At 47.1% G+C, this 15800-nt stretch overlaps 1 protein-coding gene across 1 annotated transcript in view; it reads right to left on the bottom strand.

Annotated features, from left to right (window-relative positions):
- CNGB1 (cyclic nucleotide gated channel beta 1) overlaps positions 1–15800 on the bottom strand; it is a 111862-nt gene that overhangs the window by 11526 nt on the left and 84536 nt on the right. The window contains exons 27-30 of the mRNA XM_011938876.1: positions 14219–14316; positions 14041–14124; positions 10508–10626; positions 10110–10256 (exon numbers count right to left, since the gene is read on the bottom strand). Coding sequence (XP_011794266.1) covers positions 10110–10256; positions 10508–10626; positions 14041–14124; positions 14219–14316 — 448 coding nt within the window. The remainder of the gene's footprint in view (positions 1–10109; positions 10257–10507; positions 10627–14040; positions 14125–14218; positions 14317–15800) is intronic.

Here is a 15800-nt window from a genome sequence, read left to right as displayed (position 1 = left end):
CCCCCTCTCTCTCAGGGTCTGGCTCTGTCACCCAGGCAGGAGTGCAGTGGCGTGATCATGGCTTACTGCAGCCTTGACCTCCATGGCTCAAGCAATCCTCCCACCCGAGTAGCTGGAACTACAGATATGCACCACCACAACCACAATTTTTTATTTTTTTGTAGAGACAGGGTTTTGCCATGTTGCTCAGGTTGGTCTCAAACTCTTGGGCTCAAGCGATCCACCTGCCTTGGCCTCCCAAAGTGTTGTAATTATAGGTGTGTGCCACCATGCCTGGCCTCTTTCTTTTTTTTTAACCAGCAGAAGCGTTAGGAAATCCTGAAGGACACTTTCACATAGGGAATTGGGAATAAGATGCCCAGGTGGAAAAGGAACCAAAGCTCTTTCCTTCTCCTTCTGCTTCACTGTCATCTCCCCATCGTTACCATCACAATTATCAGCATGTATTGAGTGTCTATATGTGCCAGGCCCTCTGCTCCATCCTTTACAGGCACCCTTCAATGGCCCCTATTACCCCCTTCCTGGTGTTCACACCTCTGTGTGGTCCCCTTCCCTTGAGGATGAGTGGGGTATGTGTCTTGCTTTTAACCAATAGAATACAATAAGGGCTATCACTGGTAGAATATGTCACACAGGATTGTGATAGAGCTCTGTCTTGCAAGGGAATCTCCCTTGCTGACTTTATTTATTTATTATTTGATTTTTATTTTAAGTAATAGAGACGGGGTCTCCCTGTGTTGCTCACACTGGTCTTGAACTCCTGGACTCAAGCAATCCTCCTGCCATGGCCTCGCAAAGTGTTGGGATTACAGGCATGAGCCACAGTGCCTGGCCTCCCTTGATGACTTTGATGTAGGGAGCAGCCAGCTGTGTTGGAGAAGGTCCACATGGCAAGCACCTGAGGCCAGCCACTGGCCAATTGCTAGTGGGAACTGGAGCCCCAGTCCTACAACCCCAAGGAACTGAATTACACCGACAGCCATGTGATCCTGGAAGTGGGTCCTTCCCCCATCCAGACTTCAGATGAGAGCCTGCTTGGAAGACACCTTGATGACAATCTTGCAGAAGACCTAGCTAAGCCATGTCCAGACTTCTGACCCACAGAAACTGAGATCGTGAATGTGTGTGATTTTAAACGGCTAAATCTGTGGTAATACTGTTATGCTAATACATACTCTCTCATTTAAGTCTCACAACAATCCCCATAAGTAGGTCTTATTATTCATCCTCATTTCCAAATGAGGGTATAGAAGTTCAGAGGGGGTGAGTAACTTTCCCAAGGCCACACAGCTAAGAGGCAGCAAAGCTAGAATTCAAACCCACACTTCTGACCCCAGTGCCCCAGATATTAATGATTACAAAGCGACATTACATCATTATCTTCCTGGACACTGACAAATACTCCTGTGATATGGAAAGGGCTGAGATTACTGTGCCTCTGACATTTGGGGAAATTGAGACTCAGAACAGGGGGAGTGATATGCCCAAGGTTACCAGGAAGTGGCAGAAGCAGAATTGCCACCCATATCTAATGGTATGTACCCCCCTGTTTCTCTAGATAAGGGTAGATTTTTCCATCAAAGAGAGCCCTACCTTTTTACTGGGAATTTTTCACACTACAAACATGTGGTAAGCAGTTTGTCTCAAGAACAAATGAATTCTGCCTGCAACCAGCGGGCCTAGACAATGAATTGGCAAATTCATTCATCAGGGCTCCAGCAAAACTTGTTTGTTTAAAAATGAGGCCATTACTGGCTGCTTATCTAATCAGAGGCAATGGGTTTAAATGGTGCATATTGATATTAATTGCCCAAGATTTGCATTTCTAGCTGGAGATCCCCCAGGAGAACACAAACACGATAATTCACCAGACGCCTCTGACACGCGCCAGCTCGGCACTGTCCCCCATGTTATTTGAGTCCATAATTCACGATGTGACAGCCCACAGGAAGGCTGAGGGTGCTGTGAAAATGAACTATCTTTTTCTTTCTAACAAAATAACTATTTATAGGACCTTTGCTGATTGCTAATAGCTGTCTCTGTTTGGAAACATTGAGCTGGCTTCTGGGGCATTTCCAGATTAGGGAAATTTGTCCTCATTTTCTGATAATGTATGCTTCCCTATAACTGAGACTGAGCAATCAGCCTGGAGCAAGTGACCCACATAAGACCTCTTCATTCTCTTTCTTGGAGTGGTCAAGCCAGAGATCTGAGCACTTCACTTCTTTGGGGACTCGGGTCCCCCATCTGCAAAGCAGGGAGCTTGGACAGAATCCCACACGTGGCCCTCACCAACTCAGATGTCCCCAGAACTATGGTTCTCAGATAGTATATCTCCCCTGATGAGCAGAGCTCACACACAATCCCCTGCCTCTCTGGTCAAGCTGGCCTGGCCAGCAAACAACCACTCTGATGACTCACGGCTGGGCCCCCCATCCCATGCCCCGCCATGTTGCTGTGAGGCCTGTTAGCTCTACTCCTTTGCCTGGCTGCCTCCCACCCACACCTCAGCCTTTTCGGTATGGACACAGGTGCACAGGCACTGTCAGGAATGGGGGCCTCTGCACGGCTCTTGGGAGGGCCTTTGGGGTCCCATCTGATTTGCCAAACTCTTGCCTAACCCACCCAGGAGGATGGGATAACAGCTAAAAGCATGGCTTTCCTGAGCTTTGTTCCTCCTGGTGGGGGCGGGGGCAAGAAGAGAGGGTGGGGAGACCTGGTACCAGTTTTCAGCCACAAGCAGAGTTGAATCTCATGATTTGTAGTAATTATGTCCTATGAGATCTCTGCGAACACCGAATTAGCAAATACGGAAACATTGTTGCTAGGGGAAATACAAGGCTAGATTCCTACAAATCTCTCATCACAACATTCGTCAACCATAATACATAAACTTGGCCAGGCGTGGTGGCTCACACACAGTCCCAGAACACTGGCAGGCCAAGGCGGGAGAGCTCTTGAGCCCAGGAGTTCGAGGTTGCAGTGAGCTATGATCATGTCACCGTACTCCAGCCTGGGTGAAAGAGCGTAACCCTGTCTCTAAAATTAATAATAATAAACTTGTCTTATGTGTGTTTCTTTTTAAAGACATTGTTATATTATTATTACTATTATTATTATTATTTTGAGACAGAGTCTCACTCTGTCACCCAGGCTGCAGTGCAGTGGCATGATCTTGGTTCACTGCAAACTCTGCCTCCCTGGTTCAAGCCATTCTCCTGCCTCAGCGTCCCAGGTAGCTGGGATCATAGGTGCCCACCACCACGCCTTGCTAATTTTTGTAGTTTTAGTAGAGACGGGGTTTCACCATGTTGGCCAGGCTGGTCTCGAACTCCTGACCTCAGGTGATCCGCCTGCCTCAGCCTCCCAAAGTGCTGGGATTACAGGCATGAGCCACTGTGCCGGCTAAAGACATCTTATTAAATATAGATTGTTGTTTTATTAACATTGAACACACAGCCAACAGCACTATAATTCATGCCTGAATGAAACTTATCTAACACACATATTCACTGTGTAAGGCACATCACAGACTTCTTGTGCTTAGGAACACGAGACGGCACTTCAGCGCTATGCTTGGGGGCCATTTTAAACAGTGCAATCACCAACAAAAAGCACAAAAATGAAAAAAAACTGCAAGTAGATGATGACAGTGCCGACCCTCTGAATTTGGTTAAAGCTCCAGTGTCAAGATCCCCTCCAAAGGAGCAGGTAGTTGAAGACAATATGGTCCCTCAGGAAATGCCTGAACAGGAAGCTACAGTTGGTGCGATCCAGGACCATTCAGAATCCAGTGTTCACAACTAAGAATAAATACCTAGAGCTACTTGTGAATGAATCAAATTGGCTTCTAGAAATCAGATGCCCAGATGATCCAGGACTAGTTTGCTATCTCATCTGGAACCTACACTAAGAGATGCAGTCAGCATCTTACAGTAAATATTAATGGAAGCTAAAAAATTTACCTCCTTTCCTTTTCCCTTTCCCCTTAAAACACCAGACAAATCGATAACAACTTCTATATATATATCTGTAAAAATGTATTTTCTGTTAATTTTTTTGGCCAATTTATTTTCTCCCACTTTGTCATTAAAATCAAATGTCTAACTGGCTCACCACATAGTGTGCTTTGATTGTATTTTGGCTTTGACTCTGCCATTTCTGAAATGTGGGGTAGGATGGAGGCAACTGACCTCTCCAATTGCTGTGTTGTATTCCTACCCAATTTCCTGGGCAGTTGATGCATCTCTGGGAAAAACACCAGAAAGCTTGCTGAAATGGAAAACTTGGAAGAATTGTTCATCTCTTAGGCTTTCATTTGGATGGGCCTGCCTTAACATTGTTTGAAATGCACCGTGAGTAGCTCTTTGTTTACTCTTTACACCCCTTATTGGCATGTCAACTCCTGTACTTCCCTTACTCTATTACCTTTCTTGAGATGCATTGTCCTGCTAACCCACAAACCTGTTTGGAAATAAACATGGAAGAATATCTGGCAGGCAGGCTTTTAGAAGACGACAAATCGGTAAGGCTTATTCATGGTTCATTGCCAGGAGCAGATATGCTTTAGAGATCACTTTTATTTTTGAAACGGCCTTTGTTCATTGTATTGTGATCCAATAACACTTTGTATGAAATTGTTTAGCAGCCATTTCTGTTGTGAAGGGGTAGAAGATCTCTGAAACTTGTCTTGAGATTGAACTCATTCCCTGTTCCACAAACCCATATGTATCCTTTCCTCTACCACCAATTTATTTCCACCATAGTATGATGTTTTGGGTTGTATATTTTGTTAAAAAAATTAAAGAATCTTTGAGTTGGCTTGGAAAAAAAAAAACTGGGGGGGGGGGCATTAAATGGACCATAAAAAGACACCTGTTTGCAGTACAAGAGCTGAAACCAGAAGGCAGATCTGGGACTTCAGCGGGGAGTGTGCACTTGGGGTGACTCAAGTATTTTGCTGCTCTGGGCATGTCCTTGAATGACCACAAAAGCCTGTTAGTATTGATCCTGGCGTTATGAGTCCATTTCAGTGAGGAGGCGAATTTGCAAATATGGAGTCCATGAATCACAAGGGTCCACTCTACCTCCCTGTCCCTCGGGAAAGGAGGCGCTGGCACGCACCACTGATGTGGTGGGGAATGTGGGGAGATTTGGTGGGAGAAATTCAGATAGACCTAGGTTTTGGAAGGGCCCAGTGGGTTCCTTGAGAGCAACCAGGTGAGTTTTGGGGCAGCGTCCTTCCCCAGGGGACCTCAGTGTCTTGTGTGCATGATGCTTGGACATGAAAACTACATCCTTTTACCTTGAAGCTGCTAAAGGGCTCCCGTGAAAACCTAAGGAACTTCAAGTCACTCCTCTGTGTAAAACTCGCTGTGGCTCCCATCTCCCTCTGAGGTCCGACCCAATCTCTTCCCCTACACTCCTCTGATCCCACACCAAGCTATGCTAATTTTCTTGCTGTTGTGCCACCCACACGCTAAGCCTGCTCCTCCTCAAAGCCTCTGCACAGGCTGTTCCCTCTGCCCAGAATGCTGTTCCCAGCCATCAGTCCGCCAGCTCACTCCTTTGTTTTGTGCAGGTCTTGTTGAAATGCCACCTGCTCAGAGCAGCTTCCCCAACCAGCTTATCTCAGGCAACACTCCGTCACTTCCCGCTCCTCCCATGGCTTTGTTTCCTCATCACCAAACACATCACATCATCACTCATCTTTCCATTGTTGGTTCCCTGACTAGAATGTGAGTTTTGTTTGGTCCTTGCTGTGTCCCCAGAACTCAGCACCGTGTACTCGATACATCACTGTGCTGTAGGAATGGATGCTGGTGAGTTTCTTCCCTTTATTATGGCAGCTCTCTGTGCAGTTTATTTCCGGTGTCATTGTATAGAATGAAGGGGAAGATAAGAATGTGTGATACAAGACAAGGAGGAAAACCCAGCTATGTGGATTAAAAAGGTTTTAGCCAATTGAAAAATTATAGGGTGAATTTGATGGCTACAAAGGAACAATTGCTTATTTATTTTAGAGACAGGGTCTTGCTCTGTCACCCAGGCTGGAGTGCAGTGGCACGATCATAATTCACTTTAACTTTAAATTTCTGGGCTGAAGTGATCCTCCCGCCTCAGCCTCCTAAAGTGCTGTGATTACAATCACGCGCCACTGCACCTGGCCTGAAGTGATCATTATTAACATGCACTGAGCTCTCTGATATGACAGGCACCCCACCGGAGACATTCCTGCACACTATTTGATTTTCACAGCAGCAGGCCAAGCACAGTGGCTCACACCTGTAATCTCAGCACTTTGGGAGGCCAAGGCGGGCAGATCACCTGAGGTCAGGAGTCCCAGACCAGCCTGGTCAACATGGGGAAACCCCGTTTCTACTTAAAATACAAAAATTAGCCAGGTGTGGTGGCACATGTCTGTAGTCCCAGCTACTGGGGAGGCTGAGGCAGGAGAATCGAATTGCTTGAACCCAGAAGGCGGAGGTTACAGTGAGCCAGGATTGCGCCACTGCACTTCAGCCTGGGCAACAGAGCAAGACTCCATCTTAAAAAAAAAAAAAATTACAGCAGCAAAGTAGGGGTTATGACCTTTATTTTACATAGGAGACAACTGAGACCAGAAAAGTTAAACAACTTCCTCAAAGTCACACAGCCAGCACCTCACATGGAAGGGACCTGAGCCCCGCCAGCATCCCAGACCTATTGTGGGGTTCCTGCCACACCACGATGCCTGTCGCTCAATTTGAAACTTGATCTTAAGGGTTTGAAAACAAAAACTGGCTTTTCTAAAAAGAATGACGTGTTCCCCAACAATGCAAAATACAGATGCACATGGTTATTCGTTGTACCACTGTTTGTAATTGCAAAAGTTTGGAAATACCCTAAATGTCCATTTACAGGAATGTTCTGCCACTGTGGAAAGGAATGAGGAAGCTGATTCTGCACTGATAGACAATGATTTCCGGGTTTTGTTGCCATGTGGAAACAAAGTAAAGTACAACAAGAATCTACAGCATGCCACATTTTGTGTAAGAAAGAAGAAATAAGAAAATGTTCGGGCTGGGCGTGGTGGCCCACACCTGTAATGCCAGAATTTTGGGAGGCAGAGGCAGGCAGATCACCTGAGGTCAGGAGTTCGAGACAAGCCTGGATAACATGGCAAAACCCCATCTCTACTAAAAATACACAAATTAGCCGGGCATGGTGGTGGATGCCCATAATCCCAGCTACTCAGGAGGCTGAGGCAGGAGAATCGCTTGAATCTGGAAGGTGGAGGTTGCAGTGAGCCAAGATCAAACCACTACACTCCAGCCTGGGCTACAGAACGAGACTTCATCTCAAAAAAGAAAAAAAGAAAATGTTTGTGGATCTGTCTATTTTTGCAAAAGTAAGCAGAGGAAAGAAAAGGCAGAAATTGATGCAACGAGTCATGTAATAATGGGGGTTGCAGTCAGGGGGCAATGGGGACAGGGAGAGTTGGGACGCTTTTCTGAGTGCCCCATTTTGCAGAGTGTTGACCTTCAGGAACATGTTAATGTTCTACATACTTAAAACAAGAAAAAGTCAACAAAGATTAGGGTGGCAGGAGCCCTAAATGGAATGTAAACTGAAACAAGTGAACCTACCTGTATTTCAGATGAATAAAGTAACCACATTAAAGGGTGGGGGAGGAAGAGAAGGACTCCAGATACCTTTGAACATAACACATCATATATACTCGGGCTAAAGACAGAAGAGCTGCATCCAGTACTGAACTCTACCTAGAAGCCTTATTCTTTGTTTTTACAGTGACATGGGCTGGAAATTCTGAAATGAACTTCTCTGTACTGCTCAGTGTTGGAGAAGAGATTTACAAGTATGAAAAGGGAGAATATTAGAATGGATTCTAATATGTGGTAGCCGGGCACGGTGGCTCACGCCTATAATCCCAGCAACTTTGGGAGGCCGAGGCAGGGGGATCACTTGAGGTCAGGAATTCGGGACCAGTCTAGCCAGCATGGTGAAACCCCATCTCTACTGAAAATACAAAAATTAGGCAGGTATGGTGGCACATGCCTGTAAGCCCAGCAGAGGTTGCAATGAGCTGAGATGGCACCACTGCCACTGCACTCCAGCCTGGGTGACAACTCAGTCTCAAAAAATAAAATAAAATAAAAATTAAAAAATAATGAATTATGTGGTGCTGGATTGAAATTGTTTTATGGATAGATTAATCGGTAGAAAAACAGAAAAATTGATGTTGGCATATATATGTATATGTGTGTATGTATTTTATATATAGATATTGTATATGTATTTTATAGAAATATATTTGTATTTATACATCCTGGTGTGTATGTGGGTGTGTTTCTTGGTTCTGTCTGCTGCAGAGGCCTAGTAGCACTCCAGTAGCAATGAGTGCTCCTAGGACTCAGATCTTGGTTTCTAAAAACCATCCTGCAATAAAAGGAATCAAGGCTCCTTGGAGAAAACTGCCATTTCCACGATACCACAAGGGATGTACAAGATGAACCAGGGCATCTGGTTGTGGCTTACTGTTACTCGAGTAAGCAAGGAAGTGCTCCAATATGACACGGATATCACAAAGGTCACAAATGAGCCACCTTGAAAAAGTGCCCAGGGCCAAATTGGACCAATTTGAGCATCAAAATAATAATTGTTAACAGAGTATTCATGGAATGAAGTAAATCCATGCCGATATACATTGAGAAATGAATAAACAAATGGGAGAGAAGAAAAAGGTCTTCCACACAGCTGACCACGAGTTAATAATCAAGGAAGGAGTGGAGTTACAAAATTAGCATTTTACAACTATCATAGCAATCTCTTTGTAGCTATCATAGAGAGGAACCATCAAAGGATGCTAAAAGTGGTGGGTAAAAGTTTGATGGGGAACAGGATATCCTCATAGTCTGAAGGTGACTCCCCACTAATTACTTAGGAAGTAGGTTTAAGGGAAAATAGGTTCACAGTACAGAAACCTTAACCAAGTAATCAAAGTGAAAATAATCGATATTGGGAGTAACCGGCATCATGTGCCTCTCAATACATTTGCTGCAGAAGCGACATCACTTCTGAGTTCTTCCTGCCAAAAATGCAGACTCTAATGGTAATCACGAGAAAACCATCAGACAAACCCCAACTGAGGGGCATTCTATGAAATAACTGGCCTGTATGGGCCAGGTGTGGTGGCTCATGCCTGTAATCACAGCACTTTGGGAGGCTGAGGTGAGTGGATCACGAGGTCAGGAGTTTGAGACCAGCCTGACCAACATGGTGAAACCCCGTCTCTACTAAAAATACAAAAATCAGCCGGGTGTGGTGGCATGCGCCTGTAATCCCAGCTACTCAGGAGGCTGAGGCAGGAAAATTGCTTGAATCCAGGAGGCAGAGGTTACACTGAGCTGAGATTGTGCCACGGCACTCCAGCCTGGGCAACAGAGCAAGACTCTGTCTCAAAAATAAACAAATAAAAAATAACTGGCCTGTATGCTCAAAAGACATCCAAGTCACTAAAGGTTGGAAAAGCCTGAAGAAGTGTCCCAGATCAAGGAAGACTAAGAATACTCTGCACCTTAATTACCATATGTCATCCTAGACTTGATTCAGGAATGGAAAAGAAGAAAAGGTACAAAGGATACTCTTGAAGAATTAGCAAAATCTGAAGATGGATTATGAATGAGATAATAATGTTGTTTCCATACGAAATTTCCTTATTTTAATGAAGGTACTAGGCCAGGCGCAGTGGCTCACACCTGTAATCCCAGCACTTTGGGAGGTCAGAGCAGATCATGTGAGCCCAGAAGTTTGATACCAGTCTAGGCAATATAATGAGACCCCAGCTCTAGAAAAAATTTTAAAAATTAGCCGGGCATGGTGGTATGTGCCTATAGTCCCAGCTACATGGGAGGCTGAGGCAGGAGGATCATTTGAACCTAGGAGGTTGAGGCTGTAGTGAGTCATCACTCCAATGCACTCCAGCCTGGGTGACAGAGCAAGACGTCATCTCAAAAAATAAATAAATAAAAAATAAAGGTACTGTGGTTATGTAAGAGAGATTCATTGTCCTTAGCAATTTTCTATCAAATGAAAGAAAAGTTACATACCTGGCTTTCTTCCGGAGTAACTTCTGAGACTCAGGATAATGCACCAAAATCTCATTCAGGTCCTTCTTATCCAGGATGAAGAGGTTGGTAAAGCCGTGGGCCACCACGTTGGCCGTGCGCCGGTTCCCGCCCCCAACAGCCAGCAAGCTGGGGCAGAGAAGGGAGGAAGAAGACCCTTCAGAGACTGTGGTTTTGGTCATATTTAGATCTTTCTTTCCCATGTGTGGAGCACAGTGGTGGCCCCACACAGATGAGAGCGTTCCCCCACCCCCATCCCCGCATACATCAGCAGGTGCCAGTGCTGCATCTGCCAAGCCATAGATGGTTCACTGCCCGCTGGCCGCCTCCTTTCCCAGCGCTTGCCCCAGGCCCCTCACTTTACCCCAGCTGCCTCTGACCTTATTTCTCCAAACACAGATCCAGCTTTCAGTGTCACCAGCACAGATTTCCCATCAGGTCCGCCCAAGACCTGCACTTGCCCTGCCTGGATGATGTACATCTCACGGCCGATCTCCCCCTGAAACAGAGAAGGGACAAGTTCCTCTGTTCATCCCCCAACATCACCAGAGAAGCAGCCAGGGTTGGATCCAGAGGCTGGAGGTCCCGCAAGGAGGAACCTAGGCCCTGGGGTGCAGCCCTGCCACCACAACTTGGGGTGTTGTATGGGGGTAGTCACTTCCCACTTGGGCCTCAGTCTCCCCATCTGTAGACTTGGAGGAGTGACTATCCCATGTCCTGTGTAACTGATAGGGTTGCAGTGGGGGAGTTAGTGATGTCCTGGAATGGGAAGTGCCAGCTAACCTGGGAGGTGCAGGTATAATGGAATTCTGCAAATTTCCAGTTAGACTCACTGATGGAGGCAGGGCAAATCAGATAGCAGTTCACCATCAAATGATATCTACACCTGGCATATTTCAGGGGCTCGGGAAGCATTTGCTAACTGCAACAGGAATGGGAAAAACAATAACGATAGTATTCAAATTGTTTTTTTTTTTTTTTTTTTCCTGAAATGGAATCACTCTGTCGCCCAGGTTGGAGTGCAGTGGCAGGATCTCAGCTCACTGCAACCTCCGCCTCCTGGGTTCAAGCAGTTCTTGTACTTCAGCCTCCCAAGTAGCTGTGATTACAGGCATCATACTTCAGCCTCCCAAGTAGCTGGGATTACAGGCATATGCCACTGCACCCGGCTAATTTTTGTATTTTTAGTAGAGACAGGGTTTCGCCACGTTGGCCAAGCTGGTCTCAAACTCCTGGCCTCAAGTGATCTGCCTGTCTTAGCCTCCCCAAGTGCTGGGATTACAGGCATGAGCCACCATGCCCAGCCCAGATTGCTTTATGTGGTGTACTACTTATCCTCAACAACCCTCGGGGGTGAGATCGCTCTTTGCCCAAGAGCTGGGACCTGCACCCAGATAATCTAGTTCCAGAGTTCATGGTTGTTATGGGTTGAATTTGTACCCCTCCCAAATTCTATGTTGAAATCGTCATCCCCAGCGTCTCAGAATGTGACCTTATTTGGGAACAGGGTCATTGCAGATGTAACTCCTAAAGATGAGGTCCTTCTAGACCTAATCCAATATGACTGGTGTCCTAATGGAAATGTGGACACAAAGACAGGCATAGAGACAAGAGGATGCGAGAAGACACACACACACAAAACCGAGATGACCACCTACAAGCTGAGGAGAGAGGCCACCCAGCTTGTGGTGTTGTGCAGTGTCCCGTGGCAGCCTGGCAAATGCATACAATGGCCTTAATCCCAAGTCAAACCAAACGCATGCATGAATGAATAGCTTGCTTTGGACTGTAATTAGAAACACCTAGACTGCCACGCGCCTTCCAGTCCTCATGCCTTCATGGGCCCTTGTCCTGGCCAGCTACCTGTGAGTCACATGTGTTTAAAAGGGGAAGAGGAGGTCTATAGAAAAATAATAATAATAATAATAATTAAAAAGGGGGCCGGGAGCGGTGGCTCACGCCTGTAATCCCAGCACTTTGGGAGGCCGAGGTGGGCATATCACCTGAGGTCAGGAGTTCGAAACCAGCCTGTCCAACATGGTGAAACCCTGTCTTTACTAAAACTAAAAAAATGAGCCAGGCGTGGTGGCACATGCCTGTAATCCCAGCTACTTGGGAGGCTGAGGTAGGAGAATTGCTTGAACCCGGGAGGTGGAAGTTGCAGTGAGCTGAGACAGTGCCACTGCACTCCACCTTGGGCGAAAGAGTGGGACTTGGTCTCAAATAAACAAACAAACAAATAAATAAATAAATAAGGGGTCCGGGAAGTGACCAAGGGCAGTAACTGTCACACTTTTGACTTGACAGAAAATTCCTGTGCATTTCACACATGCATGACCTCCTTAACAAAAAAGAAGAGAGGTTTACCTCCCTGTTTTTGTTTAGTTTGAGAAGGGTGAAAGGGTGAGGGGACCTTCACCTCACTAACCAGCGCCCAGGGTGTCTCAGAGAGATCGCTGCAGAGCAAAACCAGACAGCAGAGGGCGCCCTTCACACGTGCTCACCAAGTGCTCAATTTAATTTGCAATCACAGACTTTAGATTCACTTTTTCTCATTTGAAGCAAACTCTGCATCACCCACGAAGATAATAGCAACAGCACTGGCACCTGCTGTGTGCCAGGCACAGTGTTACGCTCTGTATGCACATCTTATTCAGCCCTCACAACCACCCCATGAGGGAGGTACTATCAACATCTCCCACTTTATCCATGAGATGAGCAGGACTCAGAGAGGGCAAGCCACTTGCCCAAGGCTGCACAGCCAGAAAGTGACTCCAATGTCAGGCAAGTCACTCTATTGCTCCCAGACCCCTCTTGGCCCCTAAGGTTGCAGCTTTAAATCCTCAGCCCTCTGAAGCATCCTTTTCCCCTCTTCACCCTGGCTCTCTGCTTCCCAAAATTTCACTGCTGCACAACATACAAGCTGGAGACAGGGACCTTCTTGGGGACGGGGGTTCCCAAGTCTTGCAGAGCCTGCTTGGGTAATGTTCTCCCCCTTGTACGTACACCCAGGCTTATTAACAGCTCTGGGCAAGAGGACTGAAACCTGGGTTCCTGATCCCTCCCCTCACTCACCAGGTGACCTTGATCTCACCTTGAACCCCAAGGACAGGGAGCAGAAAGGGCTCTAGACATTGTTAGATCCCAGGATTCAAACCCAGATGTTCTCTGGGATCAGAGGGTGAAGCTGAGCAGGGAGGGGGTTCTAGGGTGGGGCAGTGGGGAGCGGTGAGGGCTGTGGCATCAGGAAGGGACACAATGTCCCCCTTTGGGGCAACCTTTCCTCCACCCCAGCTGGCTCTTGCCATTTGGGAAAGTGGACCCAGTGCTGGCGGATTGTCTGTTTTCAGCCAGAAATCTGAATTTTTATATGAAATCTTCAAATGTTTAAAGGTTGGGGACCGATTCTACATTTTCTTAAAATTAGATAGAAAAACAAAACCCACAGAATACCTGTGTGCTGGATCTTACCCAAAGGCCACCAGCTTGCAACCTCTGACCTAAGCCCACCCCTTCTCCTGCCCCATTTTCCTGATGGGAAGACGGAGACCCCAGAAGCAATTCCAGCTACACAGTCAAGACCCTGCCCCTCTTCAGGCTCCGCAGCTTCTCTTTCTGTAAGGTGCGGGGGTCTTTGTCCTGGACCCCATGGTCCTGTGTCAATGGAGCTGAGGAAATGCTTTGCAAAGCCAGAGGCACATGTGTGCTGATTGCATAGAACTGGCAAAGCCTCCTAATCCGCTCCTGCTCTTGGATCTGGTCAGGTCACCGCAGCACAAAGCCGCAGACGCTCCTCTCCCTCCCCAACAAACTTGCTCTGCCCTGGGCTGGCAGGTGTCCCTCCAGCTCAGCTCCTTGAAAGCCAGGGGGATCGTGAACCCCAGACCCAGCAGTGGCTGCCAGGCCAGCTCACCTTCTTGCACACATAGTCATTGGGCAGGTAGACAACAGAGCGAAGCCTCTTCAGCATGTCAAAGATCAACTGCCGGTCACAGCCCTGTCCCAGTGAGGAAGGGAAAGGAATGCTGTTTAGAGAAGATTGGGCTGGGAGCCTCCCACAGCCCTGAGGGTGAGGGCACCAAAGGGTGTACCTGAAAGAGTGCGACTTTGCTAACGATATTGTAGTTCACGTCGATGGCAAGGTCCAGCCGCATCTTGTCTGGAAGCTGCACCATCAGTTCTGACTCATCTGTGAACAAGGCCTGGCAAGGGTTAGAGGCAAAGCCAGGCCCCACTCCAGGCACACATATGGGCCAAGTGCCCACCTACTGGCTCATCAGGGCACACCATTGCCCTGCCATACGGAACCACTCTAGATTTGTAGAGCGCCCTCTCTCAACTCCAGCCTTTGCCAATACCGTTTCCTCTGCCAGGAGCACCCCTGTGCACTTCCCAAACTCCTACTCATTCTTCAGAACCCAGCACTAATGTCACCTCCTCCTGGAAGCCTTCCCTTGACATCCCCCACTCAGTTACTATGTTAGTAGCCCCTGCACTGTTGCAATTATCGGTCACCTGTGTTCCCAGTCCCCTGTGAGGACAACATCAGCAAGAACTAAAGTCTCTGGAGCACTTCTATGAGCCAGTGAGCCAGGCACCATTTTTTTTTTTTTTAAGACAGAGTCTGTCTCTGTCGCCCAGGCTGGAGTACAGTGGCATGATCTCAGTTCACTACAACCTCCACCTCCCTAGTTCAAGCGATTCTCCTGCCTCATCCTCCCAAGTTGCTGGGACTACAGGTGCCCACCACCAGGCTGGCTAATTTTTTGTATTTTTAGTAGAAACGGGGTTTCGCCATGTTGGCCAGGCTGGTCTTCAACTCCTGACCTCAGATGATCCACCCACCTGAGCCTCCCAAAGTGCTGGGATTATAGGAGTGAGCCACCACACCCAGTCAAGCCAGGCACTTTTTAATAGAGTGTTTTATAAAGATTATCTTAGTTTTTAGTTTTTATTAAAATAAAATGTTTTTAATACTTTGAACCCTGAGAAGCTAAAAAAATGTTTTTTCTTTTAGAAACAAGGTCTCACTATGTTCCTCAAGTTGGTCTAAAAACTCCTGGGCTCAAGCAATCTACCTGCCTCAGCCTCCCAAAGTGCTGGGATTACAGGCATGAGCCACTGCACATGGACTTATTTTTATTTTTCTGATACAGGGTCTTGCTCTGTCACTCAGGCTAGAGTGAGTGCAGTGCAGTGGCACAGTCACAACTTACTGCAGCCTCAACTTCCTCAGACTCAAGCGACCCTCCAGCTTCAGCCTCCCGAGTAGCTGGGACTACAGGGATGCACCAACATGCCCAGCTAAATTTTTTGACTTTTTGTAGAGATGGGGTTTTGCCATGTAGCCCGGGCTGTTCTTGAACTCCTGGGCTCAAGTGATCCTCCCGCCTCAGCCTCCCAAAGTGCTGGGATTAAAGGCAAAATTATTTTACTAAATCCCTTAGGCAACCCAAGAGGTGCCCTACTATAATCTCGACTTTACAGATGAGGAAATGGCAGTGACATGCCCGTAGTCTTGCAGCTCGGGGGATGAACTCAGGACCCCAACCTGGCTGTGCAGCTCTAGAGCTGCCCCAGGAGATCCAGGGCTAAGCCTGCTGCCCCCATCATGGGGTGTACAATGTCCTTGAGAGAAAGAGAGGACAGAGGAGGAAGAGAGAGGGAGGGAGG

The sequence above is a fragment of the Colobus angolensis genome, unplaced genomic scaffold (assembly GCF_000951035.1).
Source record: "Colobus angolensis palliatus isolate OR3802 unplaced genomic scaffold, Cang.pa_1.0 Scaffold178, whole genome shotgun sequence".
Classification (NCBI taxonomy): domain Eukaryota; kingdom Metazoa; phylum Chordata; class Mammalia; order Primates; family Cercopithecidae; genus Colobus; species Colobus angolensis.
Note: the sequence above shows the minus strand (reverse complement) of the source record. Positions and strands in the feature narration are given on the sequence as shown.